The 23,013-nt window shown below is 33.1% G+C and overlaps 4 protein-coding genes across 4 annotated transcripts; 2 read left to right on the forward strand and 2 right to left on the reverse strand.

Moving 5' to 3' along the window:
• Nucleotides 1-6,513: 6,513 nt before the first annotated feature.
• On the reverse strand, nt 6,514-8,873 carry LOC107488737 (uncharacterized). Its single transcript, XM_052261667.1, has 7 exons — nt 8,790-8,873; nt 7,655-7,778; nt 7,419-7,488; nt 7,262-7,310; nt 7,082-7,179; nt 6,650-6,788; nt 6,514-6,558 (listed from the first exon to the last, which is right to left on the reverse strand). The coding sequence occupies exons 1-7, from the start codon at nt 8,871-8,873 to the stop codon at nt 6,514-6,516; spliced, it is 609 nt and encodes a 202-aa protein (XP_052117627.1).
• Nucleotides 8,874-8,900: 27 nt separating this feature from the next.
• On the reverse strand, nt 8,901-9,800 carry LOC107488736 (protein FAR1-RELATED SEQUENCE 5-like). The gene has a single exon (XM_016109506.1). The coding sequence runs from the start codon at nt 9,798-9,800 to the stop codon at nt 8,901-8,903; it is 900 nt and encodes a 299-aa protein (XP_015964992.1).
• Nucleotides 9,801-13,793: 3,993 nt separating this feature from the next.
• Nucleotides 13,794-17,756, forward strand: LOC107488815 (ribose-phosphate pyrophosphokinase 4). Its single transcript, XM_016109589.3, has 7 exons — nt 13,794-14,283; nt 14,956-15,271; nt 15,373-15,468; nt 15,757-15,825; nt 15,933-16,061; nt 16,192-16,291; nt 16,940-17,756. The coding sequence occupies exons 1-7, from the start codon at nt 13,889-13,891 to the stop codon at nt 17,071-17,073; spliced, it is 1,239 nt and encodes a 412-aa protein (XP_015965075.1). The 5' UTR covers nt 13,794-13,888; the 3' UTR covers nt 17,074-17,756.
• A 2,129-nt stretch (nt 17,757-19,885) lies between these two features.
• LOC127747603 (uncharacterized) lies at nt 19,886-21,743 on the forward strand. The gene is made up of 2 exons (XM_052261668.1): nt 19,886-21,065; nt 21,152-21,743. Exons 1-2 carry the CDS (start codon nt 20,224-20,226, stop codon nt 21,741-21,743), a joined length of 1,434 nt encoding a protein of 477 aa, XP_052117628.1. The 5' UTR covers nt 19,886-20,223.
• The last annotated feature ends 1,270 nt before the right edge of the window (nt 21,744-23,013 follow it).

The raw sequence follows: 23,013 nt of genomic DNA on the forward strand, positions 1-23,013 counted from the left end.
CAAAAGAGGGAATCCTCAACCTTAACTAGTCTATCCGCGAGCAGGATCAAACCACCATCTTCACAACATCAATCCAAATATCATTTCATCAAACATAATTTTAATCATAACCAAAAATCGAATTAATAATACAGAATCGGATCGAAAAGAATCCTCAACCTTCTATCCAACTCCCTGGTGCGACAAGAGAGAGAATTCTCAACCTCAATCTTGTCCACCATAACAAATGAGAGAATCCTCAACCTCAACTTGTATAACGTAGCAAGAGAGAGAATCCTCAATCTCAACTTTCCCAGTCACTTCAATGGCAATATACATTTAGTTTACCGCATGCCAAGAATCATTTTTTCTCAAATCATTTTCCTTAAAACCAAAACCAATTTTTATAACGTTTTCCGAAATTTTGAAAACAATGTCACTCTAAACTCGTTCTCTCTCATAAAACTCATATTTACTCAACCAAAATATCTCAAACTCGATTGAAGTTTGTACGTGACTAATGGTATATTCCAATTCAATCGATTGGAATGTGATGTAAATAAGTTTTTTCTGCATTCAATCTATTGGTAAGATAATTCAATCGGTTGAATTTTGAATTGTGCTATATATTAAACCTGGTAACCATGCGTATTCAGACTCTCTCCCTGTTTTAAAACATAACATCACCATTTTTGCACCTCTCTTCTCTCTCTAAATCCAGAAAGCTTCTCTCTTCTTCTTCTCCAATCTCACCAACATCCACTCCAAACTACATACATATTATTAATCCTCATCCAAATTCTTACAAAACCCACCGAACCAATATCCCCAAAATGGCCAAAACTAAGAACGCCAAAAGAGCTAGGATTGAGGGTGAAAGTTATGCATATGCCAGACTAGTTGTTTCATCCCATTACATGGCAAGGTGGCTGCCGTCTCCGAGGACATTGAACAACTATGTGGAGAAGTTTGAGTCAAGGGCAATTGTTTCTCCCAGGTACACAACAGTCGAATTCATTCATGATAGACATTATAATTTGGTCTGGAATACTTTGCAAACACAGCACTTGACTGATTTTGTGCAAACTAAGGATGATTATTATCCGCACTTGGTTATGGCTGTTTATAGTACTTTAAATTATGTTGTTCCTGAAACTGATGAAGAGGATGAGGAAGTAATGCCGCTGATTGAGTTTGATTTAGGGTCACGGCATTATAGAGTTACTTTGGAATAATTAGCTGAACAATGGAATTTAGTTTATCATGGGGTAAAATTTATTGGAGGTATTGCGCCAGATGAGGAATGGGGTGAATATAATAGATTAGTTGGTTTGCAGAGTTTGTAGTATGAGAATTCACATATGGACGCTAGAGGTAATATAAGTTACAGTGGTTTGGGTAATGAGCAGCATATATTGATGTATTTGTTTTTATACATGTTGATTCCAAAAAAACATAATCATGAAATCTTGTTTAACGAAGATATTCTAGTGCTTTGGGCTATGGTGATTGGAAAGGAGATAAACTGGCCTTATTTTATGATTCATTATATGCTTGAAATGAAGAAAGGAAAATCAAGTGTTGGTTTAGGATATACTTGCCAATGGACCAAGATTTTCAAATGGCTTGGAATTGACTTGAGTGAAGAGAAAAGTATTGTCTTGAGTAATGTAGCCAAGATTGATGACAACACTCTAAGACAGATGGGAAGAGATCCGAATGCACAAGAACCTCAGATCCAAGGACAACCACAAGAGCCTGAGGTGCAAGCACAATCCCAGGAACCTCCATCACCACCGCCTCCTTCGCCAACAATGCGAGATTTGATGGATGAATTACAAAGCATAAGATTATATATGGAAGGGCAATTTGCTGATATGAGGCAGCATCAAGATAGGCAAATTAAAGCTATCAATCGTCAAGGAGAAGCAATTGATCTTCTATACATTAATCTAGGCATCACAAACCCAAGGGACATCATCCCAAGGCCTAGACCATGAAAAAAATGTGTCGAAGAATGAAGAAAATATGTTTCAGGGTCTTGAAATTGTTTCAGTTGTTCTTGAAATCAATTGATATGCATTCAATCGATTGAATTAGGAAATCAATCGATTGAAGAATGCTTGCAATTAGGAGTTTGTATGCATTCAATCAATTGTTTTGTTAGTGAAATCGATTGATGTATCGTCAATTGCTGATTTAATCGATTGTTTTGTTAGTACAATCGATTGAATTATCCTCAATTACTGATTCAATCGATTGTTTTGTTAGTATAATCGATTGAAGTATCACAATTACTGATTCAATCAATTGTTTTGTTAATGAAATCGATTGAAATATTTAAAATATTTTGTTTCAATCGATTGGTAAGTGTTTGAACACGTATAGTGCTATTCAATTAGTTTAATTAATTATTAGTGATCTGTCTAATCTTATTATTATTATTATTATTATTATTATTATTATTATTATTATTATTATTATTATTATTATTATTATTTGAGTATTTATCTACTTAAAACTAATTATAGATAAGATATAATCATATGAATTAATAAAATTTACTTTGTTAAATTATAAAATAAAAATCAAGATAAAATTCAATTTGTATTTTGATTTTAACCAAAAGATAAGATAACATAAAATTTTTTAGAATTGTTCACTTAATTTAAAAGTTTTAAAAAAGATAGAATTAAAATTTGATTATCTTTATTGGGTGTATATATATATATATATATATGCTCACTCCGACTAATTTTTTATACTTTGACAAACTATTTTAAGTATTTGCCTTTCAATAAAATTTACTCATACAATATTCTTCAGTTGATAATAATCATCGATATTCTTCTTAAAGAAGATTTAGTCCCCAATGATGCATGTAATACATAGAATATGTCACTGGCTACAGACTGTGATCTTATCACACTTGATTTTGGTGATTAAATTGGAACTACAATTCCTAATGCTAAGGTAAGATGTAATGGGCTTTTAATTTTTAGTAGAATATATTATGAGTAATTTAATTTATTATGTTTTCTTTCTACGGGATAACTTTGTTATCAATGACGATGTTATTCAAAACAAGGATCTAAATAAAAGTGAAAAATTGTCTAGTAAAGTGGAAGAGGTCCCCTTAACATGCAGGTAATTTAATTTGATAAATAGTAATACAATTTATATTATGTAATAAATTTTATATATTATAAACATTTTTAGGCTATTAGTTGTGATTAGAGATATCTTTATCTTATTCCATTGACAATCTCAGCAGAACAATCATCACTCTTTTTGTATTTTTATATTTATATGAAATTATTTTACCTAAAATGTTTGCAGTCAATGAGAGTTATAAACATGGCCTGGGACAAAAAAATTGATAAAATCCTTGAATCTGTAAGCCGCATTGAGACAATGATATCACAACTAAGTCTGAACAATGATTTTGAGATTTCAACTAAATTTTCTTCACAAAAGACACGTCTATTCTCAAATAGGTTGAAGGCTAAGAGTTCGAATATTGATATTCATACTGCTATATCAGATGATGAGGATGATCTTATTGAACTGGACAAAAGGACTTTCACTCACGATGATGCGTTCAACATCAAAATCAATATGGACAAACTAGTATCCCCAACTATAAGAGTCGCAACGAAAAAGAAAAATATATCAAAGGTATATGCATGTGTAGTAAAATTCATGCATCATATTTTTTACTAGTATATTCCTAACATGATAATAAGTGTTTATTGACCTATTATTTTTCTTAGGGTAAGACTATTATGGGGACACAGAAAAAATTACTGTTCACTCCCCGGCCAAAGTTAGAAAGCCAAAGATTGAGCCCAAATTATTCAATAAATCTAAGGCGTCTTATGCACTGAGCCAACCCACAAAAGACTATAGAAGACCTATTTATTTCTTTTCCATCACTAACGTAATTACCTCTTAAGCACCAATCTTTAATTATCTAATTTGTTATGAGTAGTGCTAATTAACCATCTAGTCTACAATGAGTATTGCTAATACTCTTGTGTTAAACCTTGTAGTCAATGAAGTGTAAATTTATGTCAACTCTACGCATATGTATTTTCAGCCTCGCTAGATCTATCATAAGTTATTTTGATATTATCCGTCTTGTCAATCAATGAGGACCCATCTAATGTGTTTTGGTTTTTAATTGAAACAGTGAAGAACTTGTGGTAACAGACACAATCAAAGCTACTAGATAAGATTTTGATCATTTTCTACCTGACAGACCCATTACGGATAAGGTACACAAATCATCTATTAATTAATTTACATTTGATTTTTCGCACAATTTAGTAATATATTTGGATTATAGTTCAGATTCTTGAATTAGTGGCAATGAGATGCACCGATGAGCAATCTGATGTAAGTTTCAAGAAAACATGGCAACTTTCACCGAAATTTGTGGTATGTTTTATAACACCTAACAAGATAATTTTACTGATTATAAGTTATAAATGTAATGCTGATAAAGAACCATGATTTATCATGTAGTAATAGTTATATGAATGCATTAATGTTTTTAGGTGGATGTCTTCAGCAAGATACATTTAGAGCAAAAGATGAAACACTATATATAAAAATTTATGCAATCTACTACTGATTTAAAATTTGTAAGATTTTTTTTGGATATTGTTTGTTGAATATAATTTTTCCTTATCAACATACATAACACACGGGCAAATTTTATGGTCTAGATATATGTTCCTATCAAGAGGATGACCATTGGTATCTAATGGTAATCTCGGTTGATGATCGTATAATCTATCACTTGGACACCCATTTTAATGATGACAGAATTCACTATCGTAAACGTGTTATCAAGACCTTAGTAAGGCCATAAAAAATTTTTATAAGCTTATTTGCTTTGGATTTTTTGTTTCTATTATTTAACTAGTTAATTGAAATTAGGCAAACATACTGTAGCAAAGCATCATGTCAAACTTTTACAAAGATGATAACATTCAAGAGTAAAATAAACAATTTCATAACTACAAAATTATAAGGCTAAAAGATATACCTCAATGTAGTTTAAGCTGGAATTCTGCAACTTGGGTAATAAAATGGATGGATATGACTTTTGAGTTTAAATCAAAGGACAACAATAAGGTGAGAAGCTTTTACAAATCTATAACATTTATACTCTATTTTTTTTGTACTAATTCATAATAAATAAATTGCAACTTGAGGATCATGATATTCGCATGATAACCGCCGTGCATTTATTCAGGAGTCGGATCAACCAAGAGAAGTCCCGAATTATAGCGTCGGCCAATAAGTTTTGGAATATGCACACAAATCATGAGATGTAAAGATAATAGTAGTTACTTTGATAAATTACAATACTTTGATTATTGATTATTTATTTATTAGGTTTGGTGGATGTACTTCTTTAGTTATTTTAGAATGACTTCTTAAATAGATATTTTTTATTTTGTAGCTTTTACAATTTCACTCTATTTTTATGCATTATATAGATATCTTACTTTAACAAAACTCATATTTTTATGATGAAGTAATGTCATTTTTATTTATTATTTCAGCAACAATGCCATACAAATATTATGTATGGTGAATTATATTTTACTTTATACAAATAATTTACTTTGATGATAAAATCCCATATTTTAATTTGTGTGCATTCTATTTTTATGTTTTCATATATTCAAGATTTGAACTAGTATGATAAATAATTTTTCACTTCCCAAAAGATTTTTTTCTTTAAATTCTCTTCCTTATTTATATTTGTGAGGCGTACGTTAAACTTATTCAGGTCCAAAATAAAAAAAAATTTCATTAATAAGGATTTTTAAAAATCTATTAACCGATACTATAATATTCTTGATGCAAATGTGATGAAATTGTTAATTACAAACTAACAAATTTAATTAGAAGTATTTATTACAATGGCTTATGTTAACCATTCAAATATCAAAAGTAGTTGTAGAATACAAGTTTACTAAGACCATTGTATTTAATTATCATACTCAAACAATTTTTTTGCCTCGAATCCTGTAATTGACACTGAGCGTATTCCTTTGATATTTGATTAATCTGTATAATAAAACTCAGAAGTGAAAATAGGAGAAGAATAAAAAAATTGAGTGAGAAAAAAAATGAAAAATATTTTATTTAATATAACAAACAATATATTTCTTTCATTTCCATCCAATGAGAAATATATGTGGTTTTACTTAAATTACAATTGTATTATTTTATTTAACAAAAATTATTAGGTGAATTTTAACAACAATTATAAAATGATATAAATTTGTAGTTTTGAATTAATTTTCTCAACAACGAAATAATTCTAATAATTTGCAAATATATATAATTTTGAATAATTACAGCTCAATGAAAATTCTGGTTGAAACCTTTCATATTGCCTTAAGTTGAAGATTTCTAGCACCTTCAACTTTGCTCATCTGCAACTACTTAAAGCTAAAGAAGAGAAGAACAAAAAATATGTCTTCTGTCTCAAAGTCTCACTTGTCCAAACCATTAATCCATGTAAAATTTTGCCGTCTCATTTAGTCCTTCGGCATCCTATAAACAATAATAGCTCAGTGAACTTGAGTTTGACATCATCTGAGGGAGAAAGAAACTCTTTTCGAGTGTTTGACATAGAACAACATACCACAATGAAGTCATTTTTTGCACCCAAAACTAGGACATCGACAGGGCAGTTTGGCGCCGAAGGAACCGGAAGTGATGCATTCAGCTTTCTTAAATCAAAGAATGACAATCTCGAACTTTCTTTCATTAGCTCCTGATATCTGAAATGCAAACACAAACCAAGCTAAAGGCATGATAGTGATACTCAATATGAATAGACCATTTGATATTTCACAGAAAAATGCATACTCTTGTTAAGGGGGTTTATAAGTTTAGTTTCTAGACTTATCTATTTGAATTAAACCAAATAAAGTCATAGCTATGGTAGACTAGTGTGCTTTACTTCTTTAAAAAATCATGGATTCTGTAATTCTATGGTTCCATGCAACATAACTTAAGTTTTTATCCATGTTCTTCTGATATCAAATTTCAATTGACATGATCATAAACAAACCTTTTAACAATATGATCCTCCATTGTGGCTGAGAAAAATGTCTCTCTACAAAGAGGAAGAGATGTTTGAAAAGCTTTTACTGCCAAGCTGCATGTCACCTGCGACCAGGTCAATGGATATATACATATAAGAAGGTAAATATAGAAGAATCACATTCTTGAGAAAGTCTGTTCAAAATACCTTGAAGGCAGCAATTGGCTTGGTAAAGAGATATCGCCAGACAAGACCACTAACAAAAATAAAAAAGAATTCTCAACAAGTGAAATCACAATTGAGTTAGGCTACAATCACTTTATTCAAAAGTAATGGTAACACACTAGTGATCTTAGTTACTAACCTGTTACCAGAAGGAGGCACAGAGCAGACAAGGATAGCTCCTCTAAGCTTTGGATTTGTATTTTGTATTAGTAAAATCAAAATCAATCAGATGAAAATCTTCAAGAAAAGTAGGTATCTAAGACTAAAATGATATATATGATATTCATATGATGGGGGAATTAGTAATATACTGGTACCTTAATTAACTATAAAAACATGTAGCAGAATCAGAAGGAAATTGGAAAGTACCTTCATGGTTGTTGCTTCCCAAAGAGGAGATATAATACTGAATGATAAGTACTCCAAATGAATGTGCATTCAAGATAGGTGGTGACTGAACCTTATGATGGACGAAATTTGCAATATCTCTTACATGCGTCTACTGCAGAATCAAGTGCATGCAGGAAATTAAAGACAATAATTATTCAACAATTATTGTTATAAATAAATACCTAGAAGATAGAAGCTAGACCAAAGCATATTCTTATCAAGAGGGAGAGCAGCACTGACCGGTGGAACAAAGATGGCGCTGGCAACGGTGGAACAGAGCTTCGCGACGGAGGCAGGAGGCTCGCCCGGCTACTGTGTTTCCACTGCAGAATTGTTAGCTGCACGAGCAGGAGTGAGGGAGTGAGCTTCGAAGGTCCAACTTGCGATGCGGTAGGAGAAGTCCAGAGGCTGAATGGAAGTGAGGGAGTGAGTGAGCTGGCGTTGAGAGGAACGATGAGCTCGAAGCTGATGGGAGGGAGGGAGTGTATGCTGCTGTTGTTGCGCCGTTGTAGTGAGTTAGGGTTGCTGCGTTGGTAATGGTAAGGGTATTAGTGGATCAGCACACAAATTGGTTTTTGGCCGATTTAACGGTTCAATTCCGATTTTCTATTTTTGTGGTTTTAATATATAACCGAATCGTAATTTATATCAATTCGCGGTTCGACCGATTTGTCGATGCCAATGGATTCAATAAAATTTTTATTAACAATAATCCATATAAATTAATAACTCTATGAATTAAATAAATCATTAATTTGTTTATTGTCTAACCAAGATTTATTTGACAATCATTTCAACTAAAAATATAAGTATGAATATTGGAAGAATATAGAAAATTTTATTAATATAGTAAAAAAAATTAAACACGAATATATAAGTGATTCTCTACGCAAAAATATTAAGTTCAGGAAGGTTGCTAATTATCACTATCTAAACCAGGAGTCGGTTTGGTATACATGTTGCCGTTATCTGAACCATTAGCTTCATCTTCCATAACGTTGTTGTCAATGTTCTTTTGCCAAGGACATGTTGTCTTCTTATGTCCTTCCATTTAAAAAACACTACAACGTTGCCGCTTCTTCTTAGATGATTGTCCTGAGCCTATATCGATTTGATGTACATACGAATTCCTACTTTTAGCTACACCTGACTGAGGTTGCGTAGTGCCTTCGTCTGCAATCTTGTAAGATGAATACAACCCCATAATAATGTCACGTGTCTCTTCAAATCTCTATGGGACTTTAGCAGCAACAGCAGCCAATTGTTTAGAAAATTTCATCAAGTCACTTTGACGACTAATAACAACAGCATCCCTGGTGAACCCACTTGCATCATTGAGTGCTGATTTCACCGTCTTTGTCCATCTATCCAACACTAATGATGGGGGGATCACACAAATGTCTTTGTCAACCAGAACTTTCACAATACGTTCACAAGGAATTCCAAATGACTCCATTCTTAAACAGGAACACATGATAATTTCTTCTTGACAAAATTCAACAGTCCACAGAAAATCAGGCCTCCCATGCTTACACACAATGTACTTTGAGCAATCATTGTTATTCTCTATGTTTAGCACCCGCATTGATCCAGCTCTAGAAAGAAATGACATAAATAATAGAAATATCTCATGAGTGTATACCTCAGCAACAAATCTCTCTAGCAGCTCTATACAAGTCTGCATGATGGGCACCCCACATGTAGATTCATAATCAGCATTAAATTCTTTAAAGCGCAAGTGTGCAACACACCTTTGAAAATGCTCTACAAAACTTGTCAAATCATACTGCAACCCCACATACCTTGTCACAACTGAGTGTAAACCTTCACATCTTGAGGTAGTTCTAAAGCCAGCAAAAAACTTACCTCTTATATATGCAGTAGCCCACATATGCTTCTCTTCATACATGTTATTCACCCACGGCTTATCCTCAAGACCAAATTCTTCAATAAGTTGAACCCACTTACGCTTAAACACAGGAATCTCATAGTCTCCTAACATGATTTTTCTGAATTTAAATGTAAACGATGGATTTTCAACATTGCTAGTCGCATTTCGAATAAGGTGCCAATCGCATAATCTATGTCTGACTTCGGAAAATACATCTCTTATTGCATTCCTAATCGCCATGGCCCATCAGTTATTATTGAGGTCGGGGTCTTACCCTTCATGGCAAACATGAGCTGACACAGGAGCCAAATATATGTATCAGTAGTTTCATCCACAATTAACGCAGCAGCAAAAATAATTGTTTGGTTGTGGTGGTTAACCCTGCTGAATATGACTAATGGAAAACTATACTTGTTCTTCTTGTATGTAGCATCAAAAGCAATGACATCTCCGAAGAGTTGGTAGTCTAGTTGGCTAATCCCATCAGACTAGAACAAGTTACGTAACAAACCTCTTGAATCATGACACGCCTTGAAATATAATTGTGGATCCTTCAACCGCATATTCTCCAACTTCTTCAACATTCGTACTACATCACCAGGAACTTGACGCCTTTGCCTAGCAATCTCATTGTACATATCTCTAGGACCATAGCCGACAAATTTATACCCGTCTGCTTAACTAGCTAGAAGACCAAATATCTGTGAAATGCTAATCCGGGACTTTAGCATGTTCATCATTTGCATAATATATGTCTCTATCATTTTTCTGTGGGCAGGCAACATAGCACTAAATTGTGTATCCAATAGATCATGGTTATGTTCATCAAAGAAATAAAAGATATGCCACATTCTAGTTTTAGGTACAAATTTAACATCCATTCGGGTTTCACACCCACTTCTTGTTTCAAATTTAGGCTCTTTCTTCCTTTTTTCCATCGTGTAATATTTCTTCTCCTTGAATCCTTGCCTATGATATACAAACTTTTGTTTGTAAATCTCGCCAATACTATTCTTAAAAGTCTTACTCTTCCTTGCACTAAACTCCTTCGACTTTGAGTACTTCAGATAAAAATCAAATGCAAGCTGCAAAGTAGAAAAGTGATATTTACCAATTTTCTCCGCACAATTTTCACTAAAATTCAAAGTTGTAATGTCTTGCACGGAGTCAACCACATAAGCAGCTTCAAGAGTATCTTCTGACGGATCAGATTCAGAAAAATACGCTCCCTCAATAAATTCATCTCCAAAATCTTATTCAAATTCATTCTGTTCATCTATCATATCTTGGTCACAAACTAGCTCTTCTTGTTGGTTAATGTCATCATCCTCCTGGTATTGCTCATCCATCTCAGTGTCCGTAAATATATCTGACATCTTAAAAATGTCCAATGAAAAAAAAATTCAGTACACTCCGTCTTATAACATTACAAAAAATAAATAGCTTCTAATATTGCTACTTTGCTAGCTAATTAATAATAAAAAATAATAAAATTTATTTACATTTTAGTATTTTTCAATTTCTGTGAATTATTAAAAGATAAAAAAAATTTTCATTACACAATCAATTTCACGAATAAAGTATCGAAACAAAGAATTGCAAAATTAGAGATTCTATTCACTAAACTTGATTTTGTAATCAAAATGGTGGATTGTTTTCTGAACACTATAATGAAAAAGTTGATTGGACCTTTGCTGATTGTTGCAACTGTGATTATCAATTAGTAATGAACAAATATTAGATATTAAATAGACAGATAAAGAATGAAGAAAAATTGGATATTAAGTAGATAGATAAAAGAAAAACAATGAAATTTTTGATAATAAAAAAGATTGATATACGATTCCAATTGTGGAATTGAATAATTGGTGATAGATTATTCACCAATTTATAATCTTAATATTAAAGAAAAGATAAGATTAGAGTATCTAAATCAAAATAAAAACTTAAAAATTGAAGATAAAATTTGAAAGATAAGATAGATGAATAATAAGATAATAATTTATAAAAACGATAAGAAAAATGAGAACGGCACGTAGTGCATAATTCAATCGATTGGGTAACACAACAAATCGATTGAATAGGGCAAATCCATATTGCTTTGAAGACTTCAATCGATTGGGCAACACAACCAATCGATTGAATTGTGAGCCTCAAGTTGCTTCGAAGCTTTCATCGATTGTTTATATTACCCAATCAATTGTTAATATGACTAATCGATTGATTTTTGCGAAAATCATACTGCCTTACAATTTCAATCGATTATTTTGTGATAACCTGAAGCTCAATCCAATCGATTGAGTTATGGGAAACCTGAAATTCAATCAATCGATTCTCTTTGAAACACAATTTCACAATGCTCGAGGGATGTAATGGATCAAAAGATAAACTTTTAATTGATTAAGATTGCCAAAAGTTGTTATGATCAATCGAAAATCTAATTCGTTATTATTTTTGTTTGTGATTATTAATAAATTATAAAATAATAATTTATAAAATAAAAAATAATTTTTATAATTAAATAAAATATATGAAATTAATTTATAATTAAAATTAAATAAAAACTATTTAATAATTATTAAAAATTTAAAAAATATATTTTATTATAGGATTATTTAATGGTCAAAAGTTGTGGGACGATCTAATTTTTTGTTAGGGGGTGTCCGCGGATCGAATCGGATCAGATATGACCGAAAATTCGATCCAATCTGCACAATTTTCATCGGATCGGATCGGATATGATATCTGCACTTTTTAGTGCCAGATCCGATCCGCAAATGTGCAAATCGGATCGGATCGGATATCGGATATATCCGTATAATTAAACATTCTCTTTTTAATCATATTTCTATGTAAAAAAATTTAATAAAAATATTTTTTTTTATATTTTAAACTTATTTATTCCTAAAATATTTTTAATCAAACTCTTTCTAAATAACAAAAGTAAAATAATACCATATATGAATAATAATTACTAACTAAAATATACAAACAAGTAAATATAATACTAAACATATATATTTATTTATTTTTAATTATTATTGTGCGGATCTACGGATCCGCCGATCAGATACGCGGATGTAGAACCGATATTCGCAATCCGATCCGCAAAGAGTATAAGATCCGATCCGATAAATTTGCAAATCGAATCTTATCCGTAATTTTCGAATCGGATGCGGATATTTACCGTGGATCTGCGGATACAATACGATCGATGGACACCCCTTTTCTTTGTCACCTAACATTCCTCGGAATTAATTACTTAGGTAGGGTTTGTTTGTAGAGACACGACAGAACATGAACACTGAGACAAAGACAATAGGACAGAGACATTAAAAATTATGTTTTGTGTATCGTGTTTGAAAATTTATAAATATAATTATTTTATTTTTAAATTTATTATTAATATGTAGGAATACATATGGTTAAGATTAACAAAAAAATAAATCTGAGTTTTATTAATTAAAAATTTTGTTTAGGTTAATAAGCCAAATTAATTTTAAATAAAAAATCAATTTTAAAAAAGAATCCGTTTTTACATAAAAAAAATTAGTTTTTTCACATAAAAATCTATTTTTATTTAGAAAATTAATTTTTTTTATCTAAAATTTTATTTTTCTTTTCAAAAAATTAATTTTTTTTAAATTATATAAAATCAATTACAATTTATAAATTATTTTTTAACATTTTAAAATATCAATTTTACCTTTATAATATTTATCTTTTAAAAGTCTCTAAACTAATTATTTTTGTTATTATTTTTATTACAAATCAAATAATATAATATAAGGTTAAAATAATGTTGAAGTAAGAATGATAAGAAAAAAGAAATTATACAGTCCAACAAAATTTTTTATAAAAAGGAGAGAGTACCTGAGAAAAAAAAGAAAGAAAAAGAACGTAGAGATAGAAAAAGAGCATGGAGTAAAAAAAAGTACTTTCTGAGAACAACGCAAAATAGAAAAAATAAGAAGGAGTAACAGTGGAATAATAAAAAATAGCACCATGGACAAAAAAGAAAAAAAATTCATAAAAACAGTCCGTATCTCTCTTCCAAATCCCGTGTCCATCATTGTCTTTCGTAAAAGAGTGGACACAAAAGTATAAAAAACTGTCCCGAAGACAATATGTTCAGTATTCATGTCTTTACTTCCAAACACTTTTTAAGAATTCCATGTTTCTGTGTCCTGTCTCCGAAAACAAACGCTACCTTACTGATTAATATTATTTTTGTTTAGTGCCAAACTCAAACTCCAACTGGCACCTGCCACCAAATAGTGTGCGACTCTAACAAATAGTGTCGGCGATGCAACCGGTGACTGCTGAGAATGGAGGCGCCACCCAGTTTCTTCTTGTCCCAAAACAGATCCCTCACTCTCAAACCCTCCTCTCCCCTTCACTCCCACTTCCTCCTTCCCAATTCCAATAACAACAACAACAAAAACCGCTTCTCTTCCACGTGCGAGATCAAGAGCAACCTCCGCAACTGGTCAATTGAGCACGTGCGGGAAATGAACAAAGACTCTTCCATTCACGGTAACAACAACTCTTCCTCCTCCTCATTTTCTTCTTCGTTGGTCTCTGTCTCCGCTGCTACTTCATCTGAATTCCGCACCAAGAATGCTAAAAAGGTTGTTCTCTTTTTCTGCGACGAGACCAAGTCCCTTGCTCAGAAAATCGCCTCTGAATCTGACTCCATCGAACTCCGCACTATCTCTTGGGGGTTTGTTTCATTTTCTCTGTTTCTCTTTTTTTTTTCTTTTCTTCTTGCCCGTGCTATGTCTTGCCAATATGTGTTTTTGACCAATGTGGTAATGTGTATTGGTTTTTCGTTGACTCTGGACTTTCCCAGTTCAATGTCTCTATGATCCTATTAAGTTGAACTGCAGTTTCGTGATGGAATTGATGTAGTGTGTTGTTCAAATTTCGGAACTTGGAAATGCCCATTAAGAGAGTAATTAGGAGAAACTACAGGACCAACTTTTAGATTGCCAACATTAGACAATTTTAGAGTTTAGTTTTGTAATATAGGATTTAGGGTTAAGAGTTTATGAGTAGGGTATAGAATTTTAATATCAACAAAATAATTTTAAAATAATTAGTTGGACTCACAGCGACATTGAAAATGCAGAAATTTCTGTTAACAATGATGAGTTGACGGGTTTAAGGGAGTAGTTCAATTCACCATTGCCAATTTCCTATTCCCTCTTCTATTATAGGCTTAAACTGTAATTTTACTTAAGATGCTAAAATTATGATCTTGATGTGATGCCTGAGGTTACTGAAACTGTTGCTATGTTACATTGGTATTGTTTGTTCTTTTTTTCCCCTACCTTGTTTGCATTTTGAATACATTTTTTGGGTTTCCACTGAAATGCTTTATATTATGCTTCAGAAAGTTTCCTGATGGTTTTCCCAACATATTCATTCCAAATGCTCAAAGTATTCGTGGACAGCATGTAGCTTTTCTGGCATCGTTCAGTTCTCCAGCAGTGATTTTTGAGCAGATACCTGTTATTTATCAATTGCCGAAACTGTTTATTTCCTCGTTTACCCTTGTCCTTCCGTTCTTCCCTACTGGCACTTCTGAAAGAATGGAAGATGAAGGAGATATTGCTACGGCTTTTACTTTGGCTAGGCTTTTGTCAAATATACCGATTTCTAGGGGAGGACCTACTAGTTTGGTGACATTTGATATTCATGCTTTGCAGGTTCATGCCTTATATTGGTAGAATGAATTCCTTTTTATAGTTGTTGCTGGTTGGTTCATATCTTATTTTCCCTTATTGGTTGATGATTTGCTTCAACACAGGAGAGATTCTACTTTGGCGATAACATTCTACCGTGCTTTGAGAGTGGCATACCATTGCTTAAAAGAAGGCTTCAAGATCTCCCTGATTCTGACAATGTACGGATTTATCTTTATTTCTTCTCCTTTGTGAAAACTTGTGTTCTTTTTGTATATACTGTTCTGGCTTTTCCCCTTTGAGTGATAGAAACTGCAGATCTTGTGCACTTGCAAGTAATCAACCTATCATTTTGAAACTTGCTTCTCATATTTTACCATCAAGTCTTCTCCATATAATTCTGAAAAGAAACATGCTTATATTTCATTTGATGTTAACTGAAAAAGTGAATGAGTAATTGCTTTCATACTATCTTCTTCATTGACAAGTTGGGAATTCATGTATCACAGATATCAATTGCTTTTCCTGATGATGGTGCTTGGAAACGATTTCATAAGCAACTCCAGCATTTTCCAACGGTATTGCTCTAATAATTTTCTCTAACTTAGCAAATGTCATGTGTATCAATCTGGTGCCACATTCAGCATTGCTTCCATCTGTTACCACTTACACAATGCATATGCAGATAGTTTGTGCAAAAGTTAGGGAAGGAGATCAACGGATTGTTCGTATTAAGGAGGGAGATCCGAGTGCTCGGCATGTTGTGATTGTTGATGATTTGGTTCAATCAGGTGGAACTCTAGTAGAATGTCAGGTACAGACATTTATGTAAGAGGATTCATACCTAACATACTACACAAAATCAAAGTCTTATATTATATTATTTATTGTAAGAAAGCTTCTCTATGTTTTATTTCATAACTTGTAAGTTTTTCATCTTTCAGAAAGTTTTGGCAGCTCATGGAGCGGAAAAGATTAGTGCTTATGTAACTCATGGCATTTTTCCAAATAAATCATGGGCACGCTTTGAACATGACAATGGAGGTAGTGCTTCATTTGCATTGCTTTTTTTCATAGATCCATGTTCATTGCCTCTCCTTTGTCATAGAGGAACATAAATTCATATGAAATATTCATGAACTTGTTAATCCATTTCCCTTTATTTATTTGATTTAGTTGAATTTTTCTTGAAAATTTACTGGGTATTATATGGCATTATACTCCATGAACATTCTTTAGTCATGTCACACTTCTCTTCAAGATCCCATCGACTTGAAAAAGTTCAGACATCCAGTCACTTTTCACTTGGTTCATTGACCATATTTCAGCATGAGTTTCTTGTCATTGTGTAGTTTTTTCATTTTGACGTATCAATATATTTACAGCAGATTTTACATTACATTTGTAAACTCATGTGTTTTTAAATCTTTCACTAACACATCTAGGTGAACTGTGGTTTAAGTTTGAATACTATTGTGTGTTAAAATGAGGATTTCATTTATAAGTAGTGATAAAAATGACTCATGTTTTATGTACTCAATTGAAACTTTGTCATTTTTAACACTATAGGGTGGAAGTGGAACCTCACTCTCTATCCTATGATAATAATATAATGAGTTCCAAATGAGTACTAAGAAAAACTCACAAGGGCAATCTAATGTTTACTTATATGTCTTACCTCTAACACTTCAGGGCATCCAGAGAGTGCATTCACCTACTTCTGGATCACAGATTCATGCCCATTGACAGTGAAGGAGGTGACAAACAAGCCGCCATTTGAGGTTCTCAGCCTTGCAAGCTCTATATCAGCCAGTCTCCAAATCTGAAAAAGGAACACAATGTTATTATTATTAATTTCATCCTCAAAATAAATAAGGACAAAAGAAGTAGAAAATCCTCTTCATAGAGATAGAGCTCTTTTAGCATGCGGCTTATACTAGCAGCTTTCAAAGGGGTAAAAAAAAGAAAAATGAAGCTTTGCCAAGGCCAACATCTACCTTGATTTGCTTTCATGCAGCTTAATGATTGTTAATAGAAAATAGTTTATTAAACATAATCATGTACGGATGTACCTTTTTTTCTTGGCCTTTTGGATTTTGGTAGTTTAAATCTTTAGTGTGTTCTTTGTGTGTAAATGTACAAGAATAATGAATGCTGATTTGTGCACCTCTGGTTCCAACCTGAGAAGATTGAAGTAATGATTGAGGATCCACAATCTCAACTCTCAAGCGCCAAAAACCAGAAAAAGATTGATGCAGTTACTAGAATCATACAGGTTAAATTCGAAATGGAGATGGTATACGGTGATGAAGGGAAGAAACATCTTCATGTGAGAATTTCAGGCAACAAAGTATCCAAAACTATGACCTTCCCATGTGCTGGCAAAGCTTCATAGCAGTTTCTTAAAAACATCACACATTCTTCGTCTCCCCAATTATGACATACATGCTGAAATGATGACAATATATTAGATTTTGTTATATAAATAAATAAATTTGAATGCTTTAAATTGTAGCTACAATGCTAATAACCTAACCTTGAGCAAAATGGCATCGCCTTTTGGAACACTTTTAAACATGTCTCCTCCAATATGCTCTAACCCTTTATGCAAAATAGTTCTCTCTAAATTAATGATTTTCAAATATGTACATATATATGTTTTTTCTAATTATGATAAGATTATATTTTAGAAATTATCACATTATTTATTTTCTGATTCTAAAATTAATTTTCACTTTTTCAGATGTTACAAATATACAGTTTAAATCTTGTTGATCACTCAAAGTGATCAAATTCTACCTATAGGCTGCATTTGTTTACGGGACATTAAGATACTGAATTAGTGTATTTTGTGTCTATCCTAACAGGAATGACACAGAGACATTTACAAAGGACACAACTTATTTTTTATTTTTTTATTATTCTTGTAAATCTTTTATAATTATATTTTTTTATTATTATATATTTTTTAAATTTTTTTAATGAAAAAATAAAAATAAATTAAATTTTTATAATTTGTTCTAATTTATTACCAAACAAAATATAAAAACATAAAATTTTGTATCTCCATCTTCTATGTTTTGTTTTCAATATCTTATCTTATTATATTCTCAAAAATAAATACATCCTATAATCCCAAGAATAAACATAAATAATAATATAGATTGATAGTTGTGTGTACTAAGAAGCTTAAGAGTTAAGATACAATACAATAAAATTTAAAACCTTAAAAAAATAAATGATAAAAAATTCGTCTTTAAAAGATTATGGATTCTTTACATTAGTTCCTAAATTTTTTTTAATTAAATTTATCTTTAAAAAATTTTAAGTTAGTCTTACTCTTTCCGTCGCTCACAGTGACGGTGCTAAAGGCGTTGTTCTTTTCATGAGCTAGCTCAACAAATACGTAAACTTGACCTACCCAGTCTCACTCACCCAAAAAATTTCACCCATTAGTCATCTTCTCCCTTGTTGAATCTGTTCCTCATTACTGAAACTCCGTAGCCACCTAAGAAGCACGGACACACCAAATTACTGCCGTGTCCACGTGTCGGACACGCGGTGGACACGCGGTGGACACGTGTCCGACACACCTGAGCACGTGTCGCAAAAAAAAAATTTTTTTTTACTCGGACACGCCATGACACGGCACTGGACACACGAGGACACGGCACTGGACACACGAGGACCCAGCATTGGACACGCCAGGACACGATTGGCATGTAAAAATTGCAGAAATTTAAAAAAAAAAATTACCTTTAACCCAAAAAAATCTTGGACCCCATAAGCACAAGGAGTCTCTCACACATTTTAAATAACTCATAAAAAAACAACCCTCATTTTTTACACGACCCTTCACCTTCAGAGCATAGCAAAAGTCACCCTCCTCCACGCACCGTCCTCTGCACGCAAGTCCTCTGCGCGCCGGTCCTCTGCACGCAAGTCCTCTGCAGGCCGGTCCTCTGTGCATTGCTCCTCCGGCGATGCTCCTTTGCGAGTCGCTCCACTGCACGCCGCTCCTTCTACCTCTGTGCGCTCATCTCCCTATGTTCTCATCTTCTTTGCTTCGTGCTTTTCTCCTCTCTGCTTTGCTCCTCTTCACCGGTGGCACTCTTTTGCCACAATAGTTGTTGCAAATCGTTGCTTGCAGCAACTTAGCAACTTAGGGGTTGAGGTAATTTCTTTTGAACTTTTATTTTATCGTTAGAATGTTAGCTCACTAAGTCTATACTCCATAGTTACTAGTTACTACAAATAGTTACTTGTTATCTGCATTATTGATTTTTTTTATTAAATTATTTAGGAATGATGAGTTCTCTTGGGGTTACTGGAACTGAAAAAAATGAAGACTCTGCGGATAAGCCTTTATGGAAATTTGTTGTGAAAAAAATAAGGTTGAAGGGGGAGGTAATTTTGAGTTTGAATGCAAGTATTGTGAAGTTGCATTTAGAGGCTCTTATACTAGGGTGAGAGCACATCTCTTGAAAATTCCAGGAAAGGGAATAAGGGTCTGTCAAAAAATCACTGTAGTGAAGCTTCAAGAATTGAGAAAATTAGATAATGAAGCTACATTGTTGAGTGAAAGTGCAAAGCCCAAATCTATTCCTCTTTCACCCTCTAATGATGAAGGTAGTTCGAAAAAGAGAAAGGGTCCAGGAACAATAGATCACTCATTCAATATGAAAGATAGAGATACTTTAGATTTAGAAATTGCTAGAATGTTTTACTCTTCTGGATTACCATTTCATCTAGCAAGGAACCCTCACTTTATCAAAGCTTTCTCTTTTGCTTCTAACAAAAATCTAGATGGTTATATTCCCCCGGGCTATAACAAGTTAAGGACAACTTTGCTTGAGAGAGAAAGGGAGCATGTGAAAAGGATGTTGGAGCCAATAAAAAATTCATGGAGTCAAAAAGGAGTAAGCATTGTAAGTGATGGGTGGAGTGATCCGTAAAGAAGGCCTCTTCTTAATTTTATGGCTGTGACTGAAAGTGGACCTATGTTTTTGAAAGCCATAGATTGTTCGGATGAGATCAAAGACAAAGATTTTATTGCAAGCAAAATGAGAGAAGTGATTATGGAAGTTGGTGTCTCAAATGTTGTGCAAATTGTGACGGACAATGCACCTGTGTGTAAGGCTGCTGGATTATTGATTGAGGCTGAGTTTCCTACTATATATTGGACTCCTTGTGTTGTCCATACACTTAATCTTGCCTTGAAGAATATTTGTGCAGCCAAGAACACCGAGAGGAATAATATTGTTTATCAAGAATGTTGTTGGATTACACAAGTTGCTGAAGATGCTATTTTCATTAAAAATTTCATTGTGAATCATCATATGAGGTTATCGATTTTTAATGAATTTGTATCATTGAAACTACTTAATATTGCTCCTACACGATTTGCCTCTATCATTGTGATGCTCAAGAGGTTCAAATTAATAAAGTTTAGACTCAAAGAGATGGTGATTAGTGAGAAGTGGTCCTCCTACAAGAAAGATGATGTGGGGAAGGCTGAATTTGTTAAAGAGAAGATTTTGAGTGATAATTGGTGGCAAAAGGTGGATTACATCCTTTCTTTTACTGAGCCTATTTATGATGTTTTAAGAAGCACTGATACGGATACTCCTAGTCTCCATTTAGTGTATGAAATGTGGGATTCAATGATTGAAAAGGTGAAAAAGGTCATATATCACTATGAGAGAAAGGATGAAAGTGAGGAATCAACATTTTTCAATGTTGTGAACTCAATATTAATTGAGCGTTGGACAAAAAGTAGTACACCTCTTCATTGTTTTGCACATTCCTTGAATCCAAGGTAATATTGAAACTTTTTTACAATTTTTTTCGTTTAAATAGATTTGCTTAAACCATGTATAATTTTATTCCTTAAAAATTATATAGGTATTATAGTCATCAATGGCTAAGACAAGACTCTAGACGTGTTCCTCCTCATCAAGATGTGGAACTTACTAATGAGAGAGTGAAGTGCTTGAAAAGATATTTCCGTGATGCTGAAGATAGGAGAAAAGTGAACTTAGAGTTTGCTAATTTTTCAGGTGGTAGAGAGGGGTTTGATGATTGTGACTCTTTGAATGATAGAGGTGTGCTAGATGCAAAATTTTGGTGGCTAGTTCATGGTGTTCATGCTCCAACTCTTCAAAAGATTGCTCTCAAACTACTTGGACAACCATTTTCATCTTCTTGTTGTGAGAGAAATTGGAGCACTTACTCTTTTATTCATTCTCTCAAAAGAAATAAGATAAAACCCAAACGAGCTGAGAATTTAGTGTTTGTGCATACCAATCTTCGTCTCATGTCAAGGAAAGCTCCCCAATACAAGAAAGGAGAAACAATGATGTGGGATATTGCGGGAGATGATTTTTCACCAATTGATGAAGATAATGGGGTCCTAGAAATTGCTAGTCTTTCTCTTGATGAACCGGAGTTGGAAGCTGTTCTTTTTGTCAATGAAAAAAATGAAGTTACTTTTTAGATGATCACTGTAGTTAGCTTTTTTTGGATATATCATTAGAATTGATGCCCCATATTTTTTTGGAAAGGATATGGAAATAGGAAGTAGTGAAGTTCAAAAGATAGTTAAAGAATACTCCATGTGTTTTTTTTTTTTTTTTGAGGGGTTAGGAAGTGATTATAAGTTCAATTGTAAATTTTGACTTCATATTATATATATGATATATATTATGACTTTTGATTTTTTTTCTTAAAATTTAATATATATATGCCGTGTCCGTGTCCGGTAAAATTTTAATTTTGGTGTGTCTCTGTATCCGTGTCCGTATCGTGTCCCGTGTCCGTGTATGTGCTTCTTAGGTAGCCACTAACTCTTGCCTGAGTAACCATGGATGTCTCTCTAGCTGCCAATGTCATAATGGTGTAGTGATGCTTTGCTCTGCTCTTATCGTGCGTCTCTCACTATTATCATTCCTCTTTCTATTTTTCTTTACCAACAATGACATTTAACTTCTAGTCCCTTTTCCTCACCCTCCTTCTTCCATTGTTTCTTTCTTTCTTTTTTTAAGGCTGTGGTGTTTCTGGTTAATTTCGTCAGAGAGATCAAAGTCCTCTAAAAAACATAAAAATATATACAAAAATGGCACCTTTGTTCAGCTGGGTGCAAAAGAGAGCCACCGTAGAACACCGGTGGTGGTCAAGATGGAAAACCCAAATTGGTGCATGGGAGAGCTCGAGGGTCCTTCCGATGAAGACTTGCTCATTGGTGGTGGTGGTAATCGTGAACATTCAAGTCGCGTATGGGAGAAAAGAAGAGGCAAAAACGCAAAATAACTCACATGGGTTCTTCTCCTTAAAGCACACAAAGCTGTCGGTTGTTTAGCCTCCGCATCCCCCGCATTGTACGGCCTGGTTTCCGCGTGGCGTGGCCTCTGAAGAACAGACGAGGACGAGATCCCAACAGTGAAGAGCAGATTCTACTCATGAAAGAGGGAGAAAAACCAAGGCTATAAGGAAAAAACAACACTCCACCACTCTTAAGTTCATGAACATGAAAAAAGTACAGCATAAACAAACCATAAAAGAGTCCCCTTACCCGAGAGCGAGAGGAAAAAAAGGGTTTTATTTTTTTCAGTTTTATTTTTTAATTTTTAATTTAATTTAACTCCTCCTCTATCGTAAAAAACGTCGTTTATGCAACTTAATGACAAGGTCAATTTTTGTTAACTCCATTAGTAAAAAATGCGATAGAATTATTAATGTGATTAATTTAAAATTTTTTAAAGATATAT

This window comes from Arachis duranensis, chromosome 5 (genome assembly GCF_000817695.3).
Source record: "Arachis duranensis cultivar V14167 chromosome 5, aradu.V14167.gnm2.J7QH, whole genome shotgun sequence".
Taxonomy (NCBI): domain Eukaryota; kingdom Viridiplantae; phylum Streptophyta; class Magnoliopsida; order Fabales; family Fabaceae; genus Arachis; species Arachis duranensis.

Coding starts and splice junctions, on each gene's coding strand:
- LOC107488736 (XM_016109506.1), bottom strand. CDS start 9,800: ATGGCGATTAGGAATGCAATAAGAGATGTATTTTCCGAAGTCAGACAT.
- LOC107488737 (XM_052261667.1), bottom strand. CDS start 8,873: ATGGGGTTGTATTCATCTTACAAGATTGCAGACGAAGGCACTACGCAA. Junction 7,311..7,418: donor GTGCCTCCTTCTGGTAACAG/GTTAGTAACTAA, acceptor TATTTTTGTTAG/TGGTCTTGTCTGGCGATATC. Junction 6,789..7,081: donor GAGGATCATATTGTTAAAAG/GTTTGTTTATGA, acceptor TTTGCATTTCAG/ATATCAGGAGCTAATGAAAG.
- LOC127747603 (XM_052261668.1), top strand. CDS start 20,224: ATGGCTGTGACTGAAAGTGGACCTATGTTTTTGAAAGCCATAGATTGT. Junction 21,066..21,151: donor GCACATTCCTTGAATCCAAG/GTAATATTGAAA, acceptor AAAATTATATAG/GTATTATAGTCATCAATGGC.
- LOC107488815 (XM_016109589.3), top strand. CDS start 13,889: ATGGAGGCGCCACCCAGTTTCTTCTTGTCCCAAAACAGATCCCTCACT. Junction 15,826..15,932: donor AACTCCAGCATTTTCCAACG/GTATTGCTCTAA, acceptor ATGCATATGCAG/ATAGTTTGTGCAAAAGTTAG. Junction 16,292..16,939: donor CTTTGAACATGACAATGGAG/GTAGTGCTTCAT, acceptor CTAACACTTCAG/GGCATCCAGAGAGTGCATTC.